The 16,434-nt window shown below is 36.1% G+C and overlaps 1 protein-coding gene across 1 annotated transcript in view; it reads left to right on the top strand.

The window, feature by feature from the left end:
• The window catches only part of LOC145724471 (uncharacterized), an 84,696-nt gene that overhangs the window by 15,014 nt on the left and 53,248 nt on the right, over positions 1–16,434 (top strand). Inside the window, exon 3 of the mRNA XM_081972766.1 lies at positions 9,732–9,782. Coding sequence (XP_081828892.1) covers positions 9,732–9,782 — 51 coding nt within the window. The remainder of the gene's footprint in view (positions 1–9,731; positions 9,783–16,434) is intronic.

Raw genomic sequence — 16,434 nt, 5'->3', positions numbered from 1 at the left:
TTTACGCTATTAGAGAGAACGTTATTGCTTTAAATAATAATAATAATAATAATAATAGTCTTTATTTAGCACGAGGTTATAAGGAAAAACAAATACATGTCAAAGTAAACTTAAAACTACGGTACTAAAAATTATAGAAAATAAAATATCAGCCAGGTATAGTAACAGATTAAAATTTTAAAGACAATACATAATTACGAATTAATTTTTTAAAAACATTCAAATCTTTACAGTCCTTAAGAGCAGTAGGCAGCATATAGTACAACAGAGAAGAGCAGAATTCCAGATGTGGGGCAGCTATGCTATTGTTACGATTTTCCCGTGGGTTTTCACAAAGTCAATTTAACTAAACGATTAATAAATTTATTTACACTTCAAAACACTCCGTACAATAATTAATTCAGCTACTAAAAAACACTACTACAATTCCACAATTATTCCGCTATTTAAACTTTACCGCGTTCCCAAATTCACTACTACTACCGTCTGAAACCGCTTCTTTTATATTCGCAAACCACGTTCTAGAATGACCGCAAAACGCTTCGCGATTTGCATCGAACGTCCAAGATTCTTCCAGTTGGGGCTTCCTAACTGTGGCCTACTTTAACACGCGCCCGGCCAGATATTGCGGCGCATCGGTTTCATCCCGAATCGAGTGCTCGTTCAGAAGTATCGAGCATAGTAGGCCCAAACCGTAACACTATTGTTACGATTTTCCCGTGGGTTTACACAAAGTCAACTTAACTGAACAATTAATAAATTTATTAACACTTTAAAACACTCCGTACAATAATTAACACAGCTACTAAAAACACTACTACAATTCCACAATTATTCCACTATTTAAACTTAACCGCGTTCCCAAATTCACTACTACACTACTACTTCTACTCTGGTTGACACCGCGTCTTTTATATTCGTAAACCACGTTCTAGAATGACCGCGAAACGCTTCGCGGGTTGCCTCGACCATTCAAGAATATTCCAGGTAGCGCTTCCTAACTGTGGCCTACTTTAATACGCGCCCGGTCAGATATTGCGGCGCATCGGTTTCATCGAGTGTCGAGCATAGTAGGCCCAGACCGTAACACTGCCCCCCTCTTAAAGCTGATCGTCCCGATCCGCTTCATCTAATCCGTGGTATTTCTTGAGTCTGTCCAGATGGACAATTTTCATCTTGGCTTTGGGGCTGCGTTGGACTCTGTACGCGACGTCATTTAACCTTTTTACCACATTGTAAGGTCCCTCCCAGTGTCGTTGCCATCTTTGACTTAATCCTTTGCTCCTCCTGGGTTGAAACATCCACACAGCATCACCCTCCTTATAATTGCCACCAGTTGGTCTGTGGTCCAGTGTCATCTTCATATGGTTGTTGTTTGGTTTCATCTTCTCTCTCTCAAGTTCCCGAATTGTGCTGGATCCCTTCTGTAACGAACACTGGTCACACCGTTTACACCATTCCTCAACGTCCTTTCTGAAGTTAATCCAGTAAAATCGATCTCTTATTCTAGCCAAAGTCTGGTTTACTCCAAAGTGTCCTCCTCCGCGACTGTCATGTAGTTCTCGCAGCACATTCTCTTTGCAGGAATTGGGCACTATTGTTTGGTAAACAAAGCGTTTTCCGTCTGGACTTTCCCATTTGCGAGTAATTAAGTCATCTCGCAGTCGAAGCGAATTCCACTGCAACCAGTAACCCCTTACTGTTGGTCCATATCTGGAAATCTGTTGCCAATCCGGTTTCAAATCCTTCTCCAACCATCTTCTGATTACTTTCAAATCAGAGTCTGAGCGCTGTCCTTTTATTATATCCTCCTTAGAAACGCAGCTCTTCATTCTTTTTGTGGCCCCTTTATCTGTCACCATCGCAATTTGACCAATCCTCCAACCATTATGAATTTGTCCTTTCCGATACCTTAAGTCACTATCCAAAGCTTGACGATCCTCTACATATCGCGGTAAATGTCTTTCCGGATTCCTCATTTCCTGCTCCTGGTTACGCCAGTTCTGCGGGGTCGGTAAACGAGACTGCTGTCTGCAATTCCATTGGTAATGTCCTTTACGTCCACAAATATAACATGTAATGTTTCTTTTAGCAGAGGAGTTCCGGTGATTTGTTCTGATGTCCTGGTTTCGTCGACACTGTGGGTTTGTAGAACAAGACCGTTGTCTGCAATTCCTTCTATAGTGTCCTTTGCGTCCACATCGATAACATTCCACTCTAGTGATCGGACGTGATCGTTCTAACTGTGTGGACTGACCATTTCCTAATGCTGCCATTTGTTGCACTAATTGGCCTACCATTGCTTTAATTTCATCTATTAATGTAGCAACATGATCGGATGGCGGTACTCTTTCCTCTTGAATAGGCTCTGGCTTTAAATCATTGCACGCAGCTTCAATTTCCAGCGCTCGAACCAGTAATTCGCTGTTGTTGCTCCCTTTGAACATCTTCAGCCATTTCTTTACCTCCAGATCTCGAATCCCATCTACAAAATACTGTGCCACAAGTTCTTCTTGGATTTCATCCGGGACGGCTGGGTAAGCCAGATGCACAAGGCGACGAATTTCGGTTTCAAACTCTTCTAGATTTTCACCAGTTTTCTGCTGTCTTGCCATTAATTGCGTTCGATACAGTCCTTTCTTATGTTGATCCCCATAACGTCGTTCTAATGCAGCTACTAATGCGTCATAGTTGCTTTGTTGGGCGATAGGCAGAGTCTGTAACAGCTCCAATGCAGGTCCTCGTAATGCCACCACCAGTGCTACAGCCTTTTCCTCGTTACTCCATCTATTTGCATTTGCAGCGGCCTCAAATTGGAGTTGGTACATTGCCCATGAAGTTTGACCGTCGTATGTGGGAGGCTTGATCTTGTTGAGCCCGTTTCCGGTGATCACTGTAGAGTTGACTCCTCTGCTGTCAATTTTCTGCTCTAAGTCGCGTAGCTTTATCTCAACATCTTTCTGAATTTTATTAATGTCCTCCCGAACATCATTAATGTCCTCCCGAACATCGTTCTGAATTTTATTAATGTCCTCCCGAACATCACTTAATTTTACCTGAACGTCATACTCCATCTTTTTGAGACTATCGGATACATACTCTTGGATTTCTGTCTTGTTCCGTGCTAGAACGTTCAATATTTCTACGTTACGTTTTTCTTGCCGCTCTCTATCTTCTTGACGCATTTCTATATCTTGTTGTAGCATTCTTTCTTGTTGTTGTCGAATCCTTTCTTGTTCTTCCTTCTCTTGTTGTCGAATCCTTTCTTGTTCTTCCTTCTCTTGTTGTCGAATCCTTTCTTGTTCTTCCTTCTCTTGTTGTCGAATCCTTTCTTGTTCTTCCTTCTCTTGTTGTCGAATCCTTTCTTGTTCTTCCTTCTCTCGTTGTCGAATCCTTTCTTGTTCTTCCTTGTCTTGTTGTCGTTCTTCCTTGTCTTGTTGTCGAATCCTTTCTTGTTCTTCTTTGTCTTGCTGTCGAATCTCTTCTTGTTTTCCAAGCATTGCCATAATAGCTGCAAGTTGGGCCTCCATGTTTGCATTTTGACGTCTTGTTATTGGCATAAAATAAATTTAACACACCACTGTTCCGAAAATCTCTAGTCCGGTTCTGAACACAAGTCTTTAACCCGAAGTTTAGTTCCAATTCACGTCGCACTAAAGTCTGATCCCACTTCTGACACCAATTGTTACGATTTTCCCGTGGGTTTACACAAAGTCAACTTAACTGAACAATTAATAAATTTATTAACACTTTAAAACACTCCGTACAATAATTAACACAGCTACTAAAAACACTACTACAATTCCACAATTATTCCACTATTTAAACTTAACCGCGTTCCCAAATTCACTACTACACTACTACTTCTACTCTGGTTGACACCGCGTCTTTTATATTCGTAAACCACGTTCTAGAATGACCGCGAAACGCTTCGCGGGTTGCCTTGACCATTCAAGAATATTCCAGGTAGCGCTTCCTAACTGTGGCCTACTTTAATACGCGCCCGGCCAGATATTGCGGCGCATCAGTTTCATCGAGTGTCGAGCATAGTAGGCCCAGACCGTAACACTATTATACAATGATAATCTGGTACCGAGTGATAATTGACCCCCCACTCTGGCAATAAAGCTAACTTTTTTCGCAAATTTGCGTGTGACACAATCAGCATGGGCGTGGATGTCCAAACACGAATCGAATAAAACACCCAAGTACTTGATCTGGTGAGCGTACTCAACTCTCTGGCTGTTTGTTAATGGTTATGTTCGAATGTTCAAAATTCACTCGCCTCAAGTGAGCTTTTTTACCAAATACACAAAACCTTGACTTTGAAGCATTAACACAAAGCTTATTGATACATAATTACTTGAATAACTTGCCCAGTTCACAATTTATAGTGTTCTGCATAAAGTCCGGATTCTTCCCAGCCAAATAAAGCATGGTGTTATCGGCAAATAGTTCAATTTTACATTCATTCATATACACAACCAATAATATAATTGACATACAATAAAAATAATAGAGGACCCAATACGGTACCCTGAGGAACACCATGCAGAACCTCCATAGAATCAGAAGTACATTCTTTAAGTGTAACCAATTGATGCCTATCAGTTAAGTATGACTCGAACCAACATAAACCCTTATCCTTCACGCCCATGCCGATAAGCTTGCGCAACAACAGCCCCCTATCAACCGTTTCAAATGCTCTTTTAAAGTCCAAATAACTGCCAGGACATAATTACCGTTATCTATTTCTTTTTTAAAAATGTCACACAAATTTACAACCACAGACTCGCTCGAGTGACTTTCACGGAAACCAGACTGATTGACCACCAAAAGACTGTTGATATCCCAGTGATCTGGTAATTGTTTTTTTACCGCCAGTTCCAGCACCTTTTCGTAAACCGGAACTGTATTGTTAGGTCTAAATTCATTATAAAGAGTCGTACCTGAAACTTTCGGCACAGGAATGACAGTTGATTTCTTTCATCTTTCAGGAAATACACCATTACATAACGACGTGTTTACTATATCCAACAAGCGATTTCCAGCCACACAGCAGACATCACACAAGACGTTCTTCGAGATTCCACTTTCGCCCTCCTCCGACATTTTTCATATCGGATAAAATATTCTTCATATCTTTCATAGACAGTTGTTTAAATTTGCTAAAATGAGCAGATACCTTAGGGACAGTCGGACAGAGAAAAACCTGTTCAGGTGGTATGTATTTAGGAATGCCATCTATAATGTCATTAATACTTGTAATTATAAAATTCTTGTGCGGCTAGAAATTCATCAGTTATTGTTTGATGCTCAAATTTGATCTCACCAGGTGTTGTGTGCTGTCTACCGGGCAATAGCAATTTTAGTTTCTTCCACATTACAATAGAATTTTTGTTATTGTCATCAATGATTTCCTTAAAATATTGTTCTTTTTCATGTTTTATCTGTGTCACTATATAATTTCTCATTCTTTTATACTCCGCCCAAGCATCTTCACCAGTCCAATCGCTCTAATATACAAATTATCTCTAATTTGCATATTTTCTCTCACACTCTCTGTTATCCACTCTTTATTCAAATAAATTGGTTTAAAAGCGTAATGTTTTTTAGGGCACATACTATTGAATATCGATTCCATATCGTCAACAAAACTTTTCGCAAGTACATTCACATCTCCACTTTCATTCATCCTATCATACCCTAATGACGACCTCCTTTAACCCAAATGACGACTTTATTATTTAACTTATTTGCGTGTTTTTTTTTTATTAAATAGCTAAAGGTTTGGTGAATGTGCGAAAGTTATTTTTGTCACCAAAAAAGTTTTGCAAATAGGAAAAATAGTGACTTAAAAATTTTGTTACTCTAGCCCGAAAAGTAGAGCAAAACCTCGACATTATGATTATTGATATTGTTTAGTTTTTTGGGTGTTCGAACTTAAATCAAACTTTGCAGTTTTAAGCCGACGTTTTGCAATCTAATTTTTGCATTCTGGGGAGAAGTTGTTTTTTAATCTCGTGTTAGTGACACATTTGAGCACTTTTAGTTTTTAAGTGTCATCACTAACACAAAATTAATAAACAGCTTGCCCTGGAAAGAAAAAACTTTGATTAAAATAAGTTAATAAATTTTATAATAATACGTTATTATAAATACTTATTTCAAAAGTCGAATGTATTCTTATTAAGGTGAAGGTTAAGTTCCCTTTTAGAGTGAAGAATATCAGAATGTATAAGTTTTCAAAAAAGGCTGGATTTTATTTAAGATTATTTTGTAAATCTGAATGTTTACAAAACATTTCTTATTTACTTTCAAACGTTTTGGACTTTGGCTTTAAACAGATTTCTTTGATACAATTTCTTTTTTTATAAATTTTAAATCAACGTTAATGATTGTGTCCCTCCAAAATCAAGGTATTTTATTGTAAAAGCAGCTTTATGCAAATAGCCAACTTTGGTTTTATGATCAAACCTTTTCACCGGAATTCGCAATTCAAACAGCACTTTGAGGAAGGCCCGGAGACTAGTTAAATATGCTAAGCATATTCCGAATTTGTGACGTTGCCTGCGTAAAACCGGATCTTAACTTTTGACCCACATTATTCTCTAGTTTTGGGACAACCGGTGGCTTTTGTTTGTTCACGTTCAGGATAGTTTTCCACATAATATGAGCCGGCTTTGTTGTAATATATCACACAGTACTAGCGAATCGATGGAACAAACCTACAAATCATTTAAATGATGACAAAACTGTAGAATGAAAAAAAGGAGATAATCACTAGTCGAAAATTCAATTTGGCAATATTCGATTCGGCCCGAGGGGACTGTTTGGCATTCAGACAACCGAGGCACTCTAAGCATACTTTAAACTTTGAAAATAGAATTTGAATCTCTTGAAACCCACTTCGAAGTTTACACTTAATTTTATCGAATAAGTTTTACGAAAGTTATATGCGGTTAATATTACTTTTGTTTCAATTAAAAATGTGGATTAAGTTTTTGTATTCTAAAGTGGAAAAGTAATTTTTTCTTAATAATTTCAAATTATAACATTCTTATCAAGTTAGTTCAATTCAAAAGTTTACTTATAGCATACAACTACACTAATATAAAACTAAAAAAATTGTCTTAATTTAGGTATAGTCAAAATTTTACCCATCTAAAATGACGTCAAGCAGGTGAACAAAACACGAATGTTTTGAATTAGATCACAATAAATTTTAACCTGCAAATAATGCTAATCTTGAATATCATTGATCATAAAGTACGTACTCATCCTGATAGGATCCGGATGACATCCTTCATTCATACTAAAAGATCTTTTGTTTTTCTCTCTAGTTTTAGATGTGTTAAGAAAACTACATATCAACATAAATCACAGCATATAACATTATTGACATTTTACTGACTCATTTTCCAGTTGGAGATAGTTTTCTGCGTCTATTTATATTTACTGGTATATACCCATTTAAATCCAATATTTTACATCATATTTGCAAAGCAGGAATGGCCCTACAAGTTTTAAAATGTTCTCCAATTTGGTCCAATAAAATTATGTTTGCAAAATTTCTTTTTCTACATAATAATTCGGTTTTAGAATACATTAATCGATCTCTCATTGTGTTTTTCATAAATGTAGTTATTTTGGTTTTACTGACCGACGTTTTCTTAGAAATGTTGGTGAAATAGCACTAATAGCAGTCGTCAGCTTGAATTGACGTAAATTCCAGCATTTTTTACTCGGCATAGGGTATTAGTACTCACTTTGAAAGTCCGTAACGCTCTATCATACACATTAGAGTAATTAATCGGGATTCTTTTCGTGCTCAAAAAAACCAGTATATTTAGAGTTAGCAATTTGGCTTGCACATTTTAGAGCGGAATTTTTATAACTTTGATATTAGTTTAAATCAAAGTGACAGTAAATTGCAACGTTTTTAATTAGAGAGGATAACATAATTAACAACGTGCTTTTTTAGCTAACATTTTTCATTGCATGTGTTTGATATGCGAAAAACAAAGATGTAAAAAGACGGCGTCATTCTCAAATAGTAAAATTCCAAATATACTGTGTTCGTAAATTTCAAATCAAAATACCTGACTAAAAAACAAATGTTATGAAAAAGTCCGGAGATCTCGGTGACAATTCTCTAGAATCTCTTCTGTCTTATCCACTTGCTAGGATATCGATTGCTAAACTCTGCATTTAGAGTTTTCTCTTTCCATAACACTTAAATAATAAACAAAAAACTCTTTTTCTGTTTCACAGTTACAACAAGAACAATCTCCTATTAGACAAAAATAAACCAATTTTTTTTAATCGAAATTGTTTGGTTCAGCACCTGTTGCCGATTTAAATGCAATTTCTTTATACGGATTAAAGGTGATATTAAGGTCTTAACGGTATTTTTCCATAAGCTGTTTTGCCGCTACGATCCAGATGTTCTTAATGGTGAGTTCTTTGTAATCTCGCTCATTTTGCTTTCTCATATTGTACGCTCAATTCCGTAATATATTCGACAATTCCGGAACACTGTGTTCGGTTTCAATATGTAGGTTATTTAGTTTTTTATTCAAAGAAAATAAATTTGTGCCATATGTTCTAGTTATTTCAATTTTATTTGATCTCGACAGATAGAGTGAACATAGAGTCAATATTGCTCTAAAATTGTTATGGTTGTTATTCCAACGTTGTAATATTTACATCTCATGCTGTCATCTAAATTCTCAGACAATTTTCACCTTGATGACGTTTAACTAAAGTTATAGTAATTGAACCTAACCTAACTTACCACCGTCATACTGAAATTAGAAAAAAAAATTATTTTACTTTGAACACCTGTGGATGGACGATTTAATTTCAAAAAATAAATAAAAAATAATTTTTAGATCTGTTTGAGACATTTCTTTATTAAAACGCGTCAAACCTTTATTGAATTCGGAATAAAATCGACTAATGCCTGTATCCTCTACACTTTGGAGTCGATTTTAAGTACAACTTAAGCTAAGTTGAAGTTTGAATGTGACAGATCAGGCGCAAAATAACACAATCTAAACTAAACTTATGTTGCACTGCTGTTCTTAAACTTAACTTAGCCAATGTTGAGAGATGGATGAGAAATGGATATAAAGCATATACTTTAAAAAATATGAAATAAATATTCCATTGCAATCCTCATCAGAAATTACTTGTTATCTGCAAGTCTCATAACCTCGGAAGGACGTTATAGTCAACTATAACAGAAAGTATTGTTCCAAATGTAAAACTGAAATTTTGATAAACGTTTAAAAAATTCCATTTTACAGTATTGCTTTGCTGGTTTTTATGTGTGTTTATTCCAATGTTTCTTTAAGATTTTAATATGTTGCCCACTATATAAAAACTGTGATAACTTATACGTACTTACGTTGTAATTTTAGATTTATTTTATTTTTTCATTATTTTTAGATTTACATACTGCATATCAATGTGTTTACATTTATACCTTTTCTGCTATCATTCTTATTATGTTTCCTCAAATTTTACAATCTAATGTGCAATCACCAGAGGACACAAGTCAACTAGACTAAACGTGTCATTTCCTTTTCCTTTCCTTTCCTTTCCTTCTTCTAACATTGAGATATTTAAAAACTGGGTGTAAATTGGTATTTATGAAATAATTACATAAATTATAAATTTACTAACAGTTTTATTCAAATTTTTATATATTTCTTTTTTTGTTACAGCCGAGAAAATGAAAAAACCAGTAAAGGAGGGTTATTTGCTACGCTATAAAAGTAAGTATTTATTAAGGAACTACTTTAATGTAATAATTGTGTTTTTATTTGTTGTTTAACTTTATATTAGATACATCAAAGGATATTTTTGGGAAATACTCAGGGGAGAATATATTAAAGCTGTCCAACTTTTGAAATATTTTAATTGCCCTCTCACTCTTGTAGAGAAATTGAAATAACCTACAAGTTGTCTTTCTTTTTATGTTTTTTGCTCTCTTTAAATGCAAAAAATCTGCAGTTAAGTGAAGTTTAAATTACACCGCTATTTGTGTTTATTTAGGATTATATTTCGTTTTTTTGGAAACTGAGCTTAATTGTTAGAAAATGCGAAACAAAAATCCACAACAAATCAACTTACAAAATGCAAATAAACATTATAATACAGATAATTTATTGTCAACAAGTCCAACTTACAACCTAATTTTAAAACTTTCCTCAAGTTGCAAACTTTCATAAAACTAATAAAGTTCCTAAAGCTACACTTTTTAATTTATATTCCTGAAAATAAAACCAAAAGATACTCGGAGCGTTCATCCTCATTTTAATAAAACCCTAAAAGGAATATCCCATTAAACGTGATTAAACCAACAGCTTGACTTTAAAAAATATTAAAGAAAAGACTCCAAACGTTAAATTCATCCAATCCGAGTCATCTCATTAAGGGTCTGAACATAGCTTTAATTACTCTCGGTTGCCTTAAAAGCAGGTTAAAAACATGTTATATTTCAGTGAACAGTACACGTTTAAGTCAGTTGTATGGAATGTATTGATTGCGAGGGTTTTATGAGTGGAAAATGTGAAAGCTGTATTTGATTGAGTGTAGTCGTAAATTTTATAGAACCGATTGAGCGTGATATATGTTTGAAATTCGTAGGTTGTAAAACAGATATTTGTATAAAATAATATTGTGATGTTTCGCAAAATGTAAAATGGAAATATGATATAATTTTCCGCAAAAGATATTGATCAATATAAGAGACACTTCAAATAGGAAGGTTTTGGAATTTGGAACATAGTAAAGTCAGTATGCACAATCCAACTAAAATATTTTCGAAGTTACTTGCCTTGTTTAAATAAAAACATTCGGTATATTTGACTATTTCAGGGTTTAATAGCGTTATCAATAAATTTAGTATTAATATGACAAACTTGAGGCTTTAATTTGGCATTGGGAGCTTCAAAATTGACTTTGTTATACTTTAAACTGCATAAAAGCATTCAGAAAGTCAAAAAGGCCGTTAATAGCCCAATGAAGCTTTAATTTGACTTAAAAAGGTTTGAAATTTACTTAAAATACTTTGAATCACACTGAAAATAATCAAAATAATCAAAACAAAATAACTAATCAAAAAAAAAACTTCAGAATTGACTTAGTTATACTGTAAATTGCATAAAAATATTCAGAAAGTCAAAAGGTGGTTAAATAGTCCTCTGAAGCTTTAATTTCACTTAAGTATGCTCAAAATTGACATAAAATGCTTTGAATCACATTGAAAATTATAGTTAAACATACTTGAAGGTTTAATTTGGAATCAGGAGCCTCAAAAGTGACTTTGTTAACTTTAAACTTTATGACAACATTCAGAAAGTCAAAAAGGCTGTTAAACAGTCTGCTGAAGCTTTAATTTGACTTATGAGTATTAAAAGTGACCTAAAATGCTTTGAATCACATTAAAAACGACAGTTCCGCTAAGAAAGAAGAGTGTCTATAAAACCCCTAACCTAACTTTAACCGTACAATTTTCTGAACACGACCCTAACTTTTTTGTATTTTTTTTCAATTTTTGGGGCTTATTGCAACATTACTGCATTAAATCAATAGTAAATGGATGCTATCTTATCTTTTTCATAAAAAAGCACAAATTCATTCTTAACACAACGATCTAACGTTATGATTTAACATTAGTATTAGCTGTAAGAAAATGTTTAATTTAAAATCATAAGTATACAAAAATTTAATAATTTACAGCATTATTATTTTAAATTACAACATTACTCCTAAAAAAGGGGTCCACATCAACTAAATGTTTTTTAATTTTGTTTGATATTTGGAATTCTACTTGTTGCAATGTTCAATTTTAGGTTTTTTTTATTTACCTAAGGTCAATTTTAATGACCTAAACAATACAAAAAAAATACCAAAATGGTTTTTTGTAGTAACCAGACATTTTTGAAAATAGTCTTAGATTTTTTATTAAGTTGGTAGAAATTATTGTACCGTCGTACTCCTTAATGACACACTTCTTGTACAACACTGTATATTGTTTACAAAACAATAAACTGACACTGACACTTAACCTCGCTATCTGACAACTTCAACTTCACTACAACCATCAATTCAACAACTAACTAACCAGGCCTGGTTCAGCTGCTTATATAGGCTTCCATGGTTTCTAGAAAGTTCCCAAATATTCATGAAATTGACTTTCTCTCTCACACTCATTAAGCTATAACATAAATCTCTCTTTATATAAGCAACGGAGCCAGGATTTTCTAGAACACAGACAAAAGAATGTAGAACGTAAACAAAGCAACGTAACATACAGGGGTAACAACAAATAACTAAAGAAATCCTAACTAATATAGTTGGATTTTTACCTTTTGAGAATGACGTCATCTTTTTACATCTTTGTTTCTCGCATATCAAACATGTGAAATAAACAATTTTAGCAAAAAAGGCACGTTGTTAATTTTGTCGTCCTGTCAAATTGAAAACGTTGACATTTACTGTCACTTTGATTTAAATGAATATCAAGTATAAAAATGCTGCGCTACACTGAGAAGGCCCAAATGCTAATTCTAAATGTGCTGCTTTTTTCCGAGTACGAAAAGAAACAGTTTCCAGATGTCAACTGAAACTCTCATGATCACTCATTTTTCAAAGCATTTGTAGGTTAAAATTTGTGATCTAATTCCAGACAAGCGTGTTTTTTCACCTACTTGACGTCATTCTCAAAGGGTAAAAATTTGACTATAATCAAAAGTTCGCTTCGCAACACTGCCCCCCTCCTAGAGTTGATCGTCCCGATCATCAACTTCACCAGCTTTGGGTGGTCGGTAAGGTGCAAGTCGATCCAGGTGAACTATTTTCATTTTTGCCCGATGTCCTCGCTGTATTCTGTAGACGACGTCGTTCAGACGCTTTATAACGTCGTAGGGTCCCTCCCATGACCTCTGTAGCTTCGGTCTTTCGAGCAGGATTGTATAACCAGACCCGATCACCGGCTTGGAATCCGCTGCTGTTGGCCCTTTTGTCATATCTTGTCTTTAGTCGGTCGCTTGCAAATTTCAACTTCTGCCGAACTTCCTTATGGATCACATGCAAGCGTTGCGCCAATTTTTCTGAATAGCTATCACAAGAGGCTGGGGGTTCTTCCGGTCGTCCAAAAAGAAGATCCATTGGCAAACGAAGCTCCCTTCCAAAGACAACACTAGCTGGTGTTTTGCCAGTGGAATCATGTACTGCCGATCGATAAGCCATCAGGAACAACGGAATGTGCTGATCCCAATCTGTCTGATTGTTATCGACGACTGTCCTTAGGTAGTTGTCTAGTGTCCGGTTGAAACGTTCCACCATTCCGTCTGACTGTGGGTGTAATGGAGTAGTTTTGGTTTTCTTAATTCCCAATCGGTCACACACTTCCGTGAATACTGCCGATTCGAAATTACGCCCTTGATCCGAATGCAGCTCCCTCGGTACAGTAGCGGCTTCCTGGTTTGGTATTGCGTACACTTCTGGCCATTTACTGAAGTAGTCCATTGCGACCAAGACATAGCGATTTCCGGAATTAGTTTTGGGAAAAGGTCCAGCTACATCAACGGCAATCCTCTCAAACGAAGCTCCGACATTATACTGCTTCATACATCCTCGGCTCCGAGTTTTGGGACCCTTGCTACTGAAACAGTCTGCGCAACGCCGACACCAATCTTCTACATCTGAGCGGCTTTGTAGCCAATAGAACCTTTCCCTAACTTTATTTAACGTTTTGTTGATGCCAAAGTGCCCTCCACCAATTCCATTATGGGCTTCTTTCAGTACATCACTAACTCGGTTTCTTGGCAGAACTACCTGTAGTCGTTCTTCTTTCCCATCCGGACTTTCCCATTTTCTTTTTGGTAAATCTCCATCAATAATAAGGGACTCCCATAATGCCCAATATCCCTTTAATGTTGGAGACTTAGCGGAAATCTCCTCCCAATTTGGTCTTTCTCCACGCTCTTTCCAGTTAATTATCTGTCCTAAATCGGGGTCTTCTCGTTGATCGGCAGCCAAGTTTTCCCGATCCCATGCGATGTCATTTTTCAGAGCGGTCCTTCGACAAGGCTTTCGAAATTCAGCTATCTCCAGGCGTTTACAGTGATTGCAACCTTCCACACGAGGTCTTCGTGACACAACGTCCGCGTTTCCGTGCAAACGTCCCTTTCTGTGTTCAACCTGGAAGTCATATTCTTGAAGTCTTTGCATTTTTCTAGGCTTGCGGCACTGCGATTGAATGTGCCCCTTTTCTCCACAGTTCCAGCATTCCAATGACCGAGTAAACGTGGTGGTTTGAGCGTTTCGGTTGTTCTGACTTCTTCTATTTAAGGCTCCCATTAGTTCTTTTCGAAATGTCTCCAGCTGACGATTCAAGTCTGAGTGATTGTGTGATCTGAATTGGAATATCGGTTTCTCGGTTCCGGTGTAAGGCTTCTGACTTGACGCACTCGAGTATGTCCTCGTGATACTTGCTTGACCGCCTCAAACTCCAAAGCGTAGGCAAGAGCATCATGCAATGTTTGGCATCTCGCTAATCGTATTGCTTGCTCTGTGTCACAATCTTTAAGTCCTCGTACAAAAGCCCGTACTGCCATTCGCTCTCTAATGTCGTGAGAGGCCGTTGGATAGGCCAAACAAACTAATCGAGCAATGTCGGCTTCATACTGTTGAAGTGTTTCCGTGCTTCTTTGGGTCCTACTAGACAACTGAGCTTCGTATACTTGTTCTAGGTGCTTATTTCCAAATCTCATCTCTAAATGGTGGATTAAGTCGTCGTAGTTTTTGTACTGGCTCTCGTCCAAAGTCTGCAAAACCTCCAGTGCTTCTTCTCGAAGTGACAAAACCAAGGCAGTGGCTTTGTCACTTGATGTCCAATTGTTGGCCTCTGCGGCAGCCTCAAACTGTTTTTTGTAAACCTGCCATGAGGTCTTACCGTCGAAAACTGGTGGCTTAATATTTGAGCAGACACTAGAACTGGCGACTACGGTTGGCTTTGAAGACTTTTCCTGTAGTTTGTCAAATTCCTCTCGCAAGGTCTGAACGGTCTCCTCCATACCGCTTATCCTCTCATTTACCTTTTTTTCCAAAATTTCCATCCTGTTGTCCATTTCTCCTTTTATTTCATTTATTACTCGATCTAATTTTTCATCTTGTTGTTGAAACTGGTCTTTCATTTCTTCGAACTTTTGGTCTTGGCTCACTTTCATTTCTTCGAACTTTTGGTCCTGGCTCGCTTTCATTGCTTGAATCATCTCCATAAGTTGTTTCATTCCTTCATCCATTTTGGCGCTTTGTTGTCGTGTACTTACAGGCATTCAACACACCTTCTGCTTTTGTCGGTTTATTCTGTCTTCCTCTGGAACTCTTCTTCGATTCTCCAATCCCACTTCTGACACCAAATGTACCGTCGTACTCCTTAATGACACACTTCTTGTACAACACTGTATATTGTTTACAAAACAATAAACTGACACTGACACTTAACCTCGCTATCTGACAACTTCAACTTCACTACAACCATCAATTCAACAACTAACTAACCAGGCCTGGTTCAGCTGCTTATATAGGCTTCCATGGTTTCTAGAAAGTTCCCAAATATTCATGAAATTGACTTTCTCTCTCACACTCATTAAGCTATAACATAAATCTCTCTCTATATAAGCAACGGAGCCAGGATTTTCTAGAACACAGACAAAAGAATGTAGAACGTAAACAAAGCAACGTAACATACAGGGGTAACAACAAATAACTAAAGAAATCCTAACTAATAATCAAAAGTTCGCTTCGCAACATTATGTTAGTAAAAGGAGGCTTTCTGTTATGTACTTGATTAAAACGTTTAGTCAGATTGATTTTCTAACTAGTAACTTATCACAAAATTTCATGGTTTTTGTATTTTTTTCATCAATCAAATCAACCAACCTTTATGCTTTTACCGCGTTACCATCCAAATTTTCCGAAATTTCATGTTTATGGCAATTTTCTCGTGCATCCTAACTAACTTTTATACTTTTACCATTTTCCCATATAACTTACTGGCAGAAATTTTGAAAGAAGACAGGCTAATGCCAAAATATTTTAAAGAAGAATTTAGGTCTTTTAGTGTTAGAAAAGAACAGTAGAAGACTGTGTGTCAACTGAACTGGCTAATTGCCCACAAGTTTTGAAAGAGGACAGACTAAATGCCAAAATATTTTTAAGAAGATTTTAGCTCTTTCAGTGGCAGAAAAGAAGAGGCGGAAGAATTTATATCAACTAAGCTGGCTAATTGCCCAGAAATAAAAAAACTTTATTAAAAACATAAGTACTATTAAATTTCACCAGAATTTTCCTTCTACATAATATCATTATTATTTTCAGTGTTTTCGAAACTACTTTACTTAGGCTGTATTTCAC

This window comes from Ips typographus, linkage group LG2 (genome assembly GCF_016097725.1).
Source record: "Ips typographus isolate SLU linkage group LG2, UJ_Ityp_2.0, whole genome shotgun sequence".
NCBI classification, from domain to species: domain Eukaryota; kingdom Metazoa; phylum Arthropoda; class Insecta; order Coleoptera; family Curculionidae; genus Ips; species Ips typographus.
Note: the sequence above shows the minus strand (reverse complement) of the source record. Positions and strands in the feature narration are given on the sequence as shown.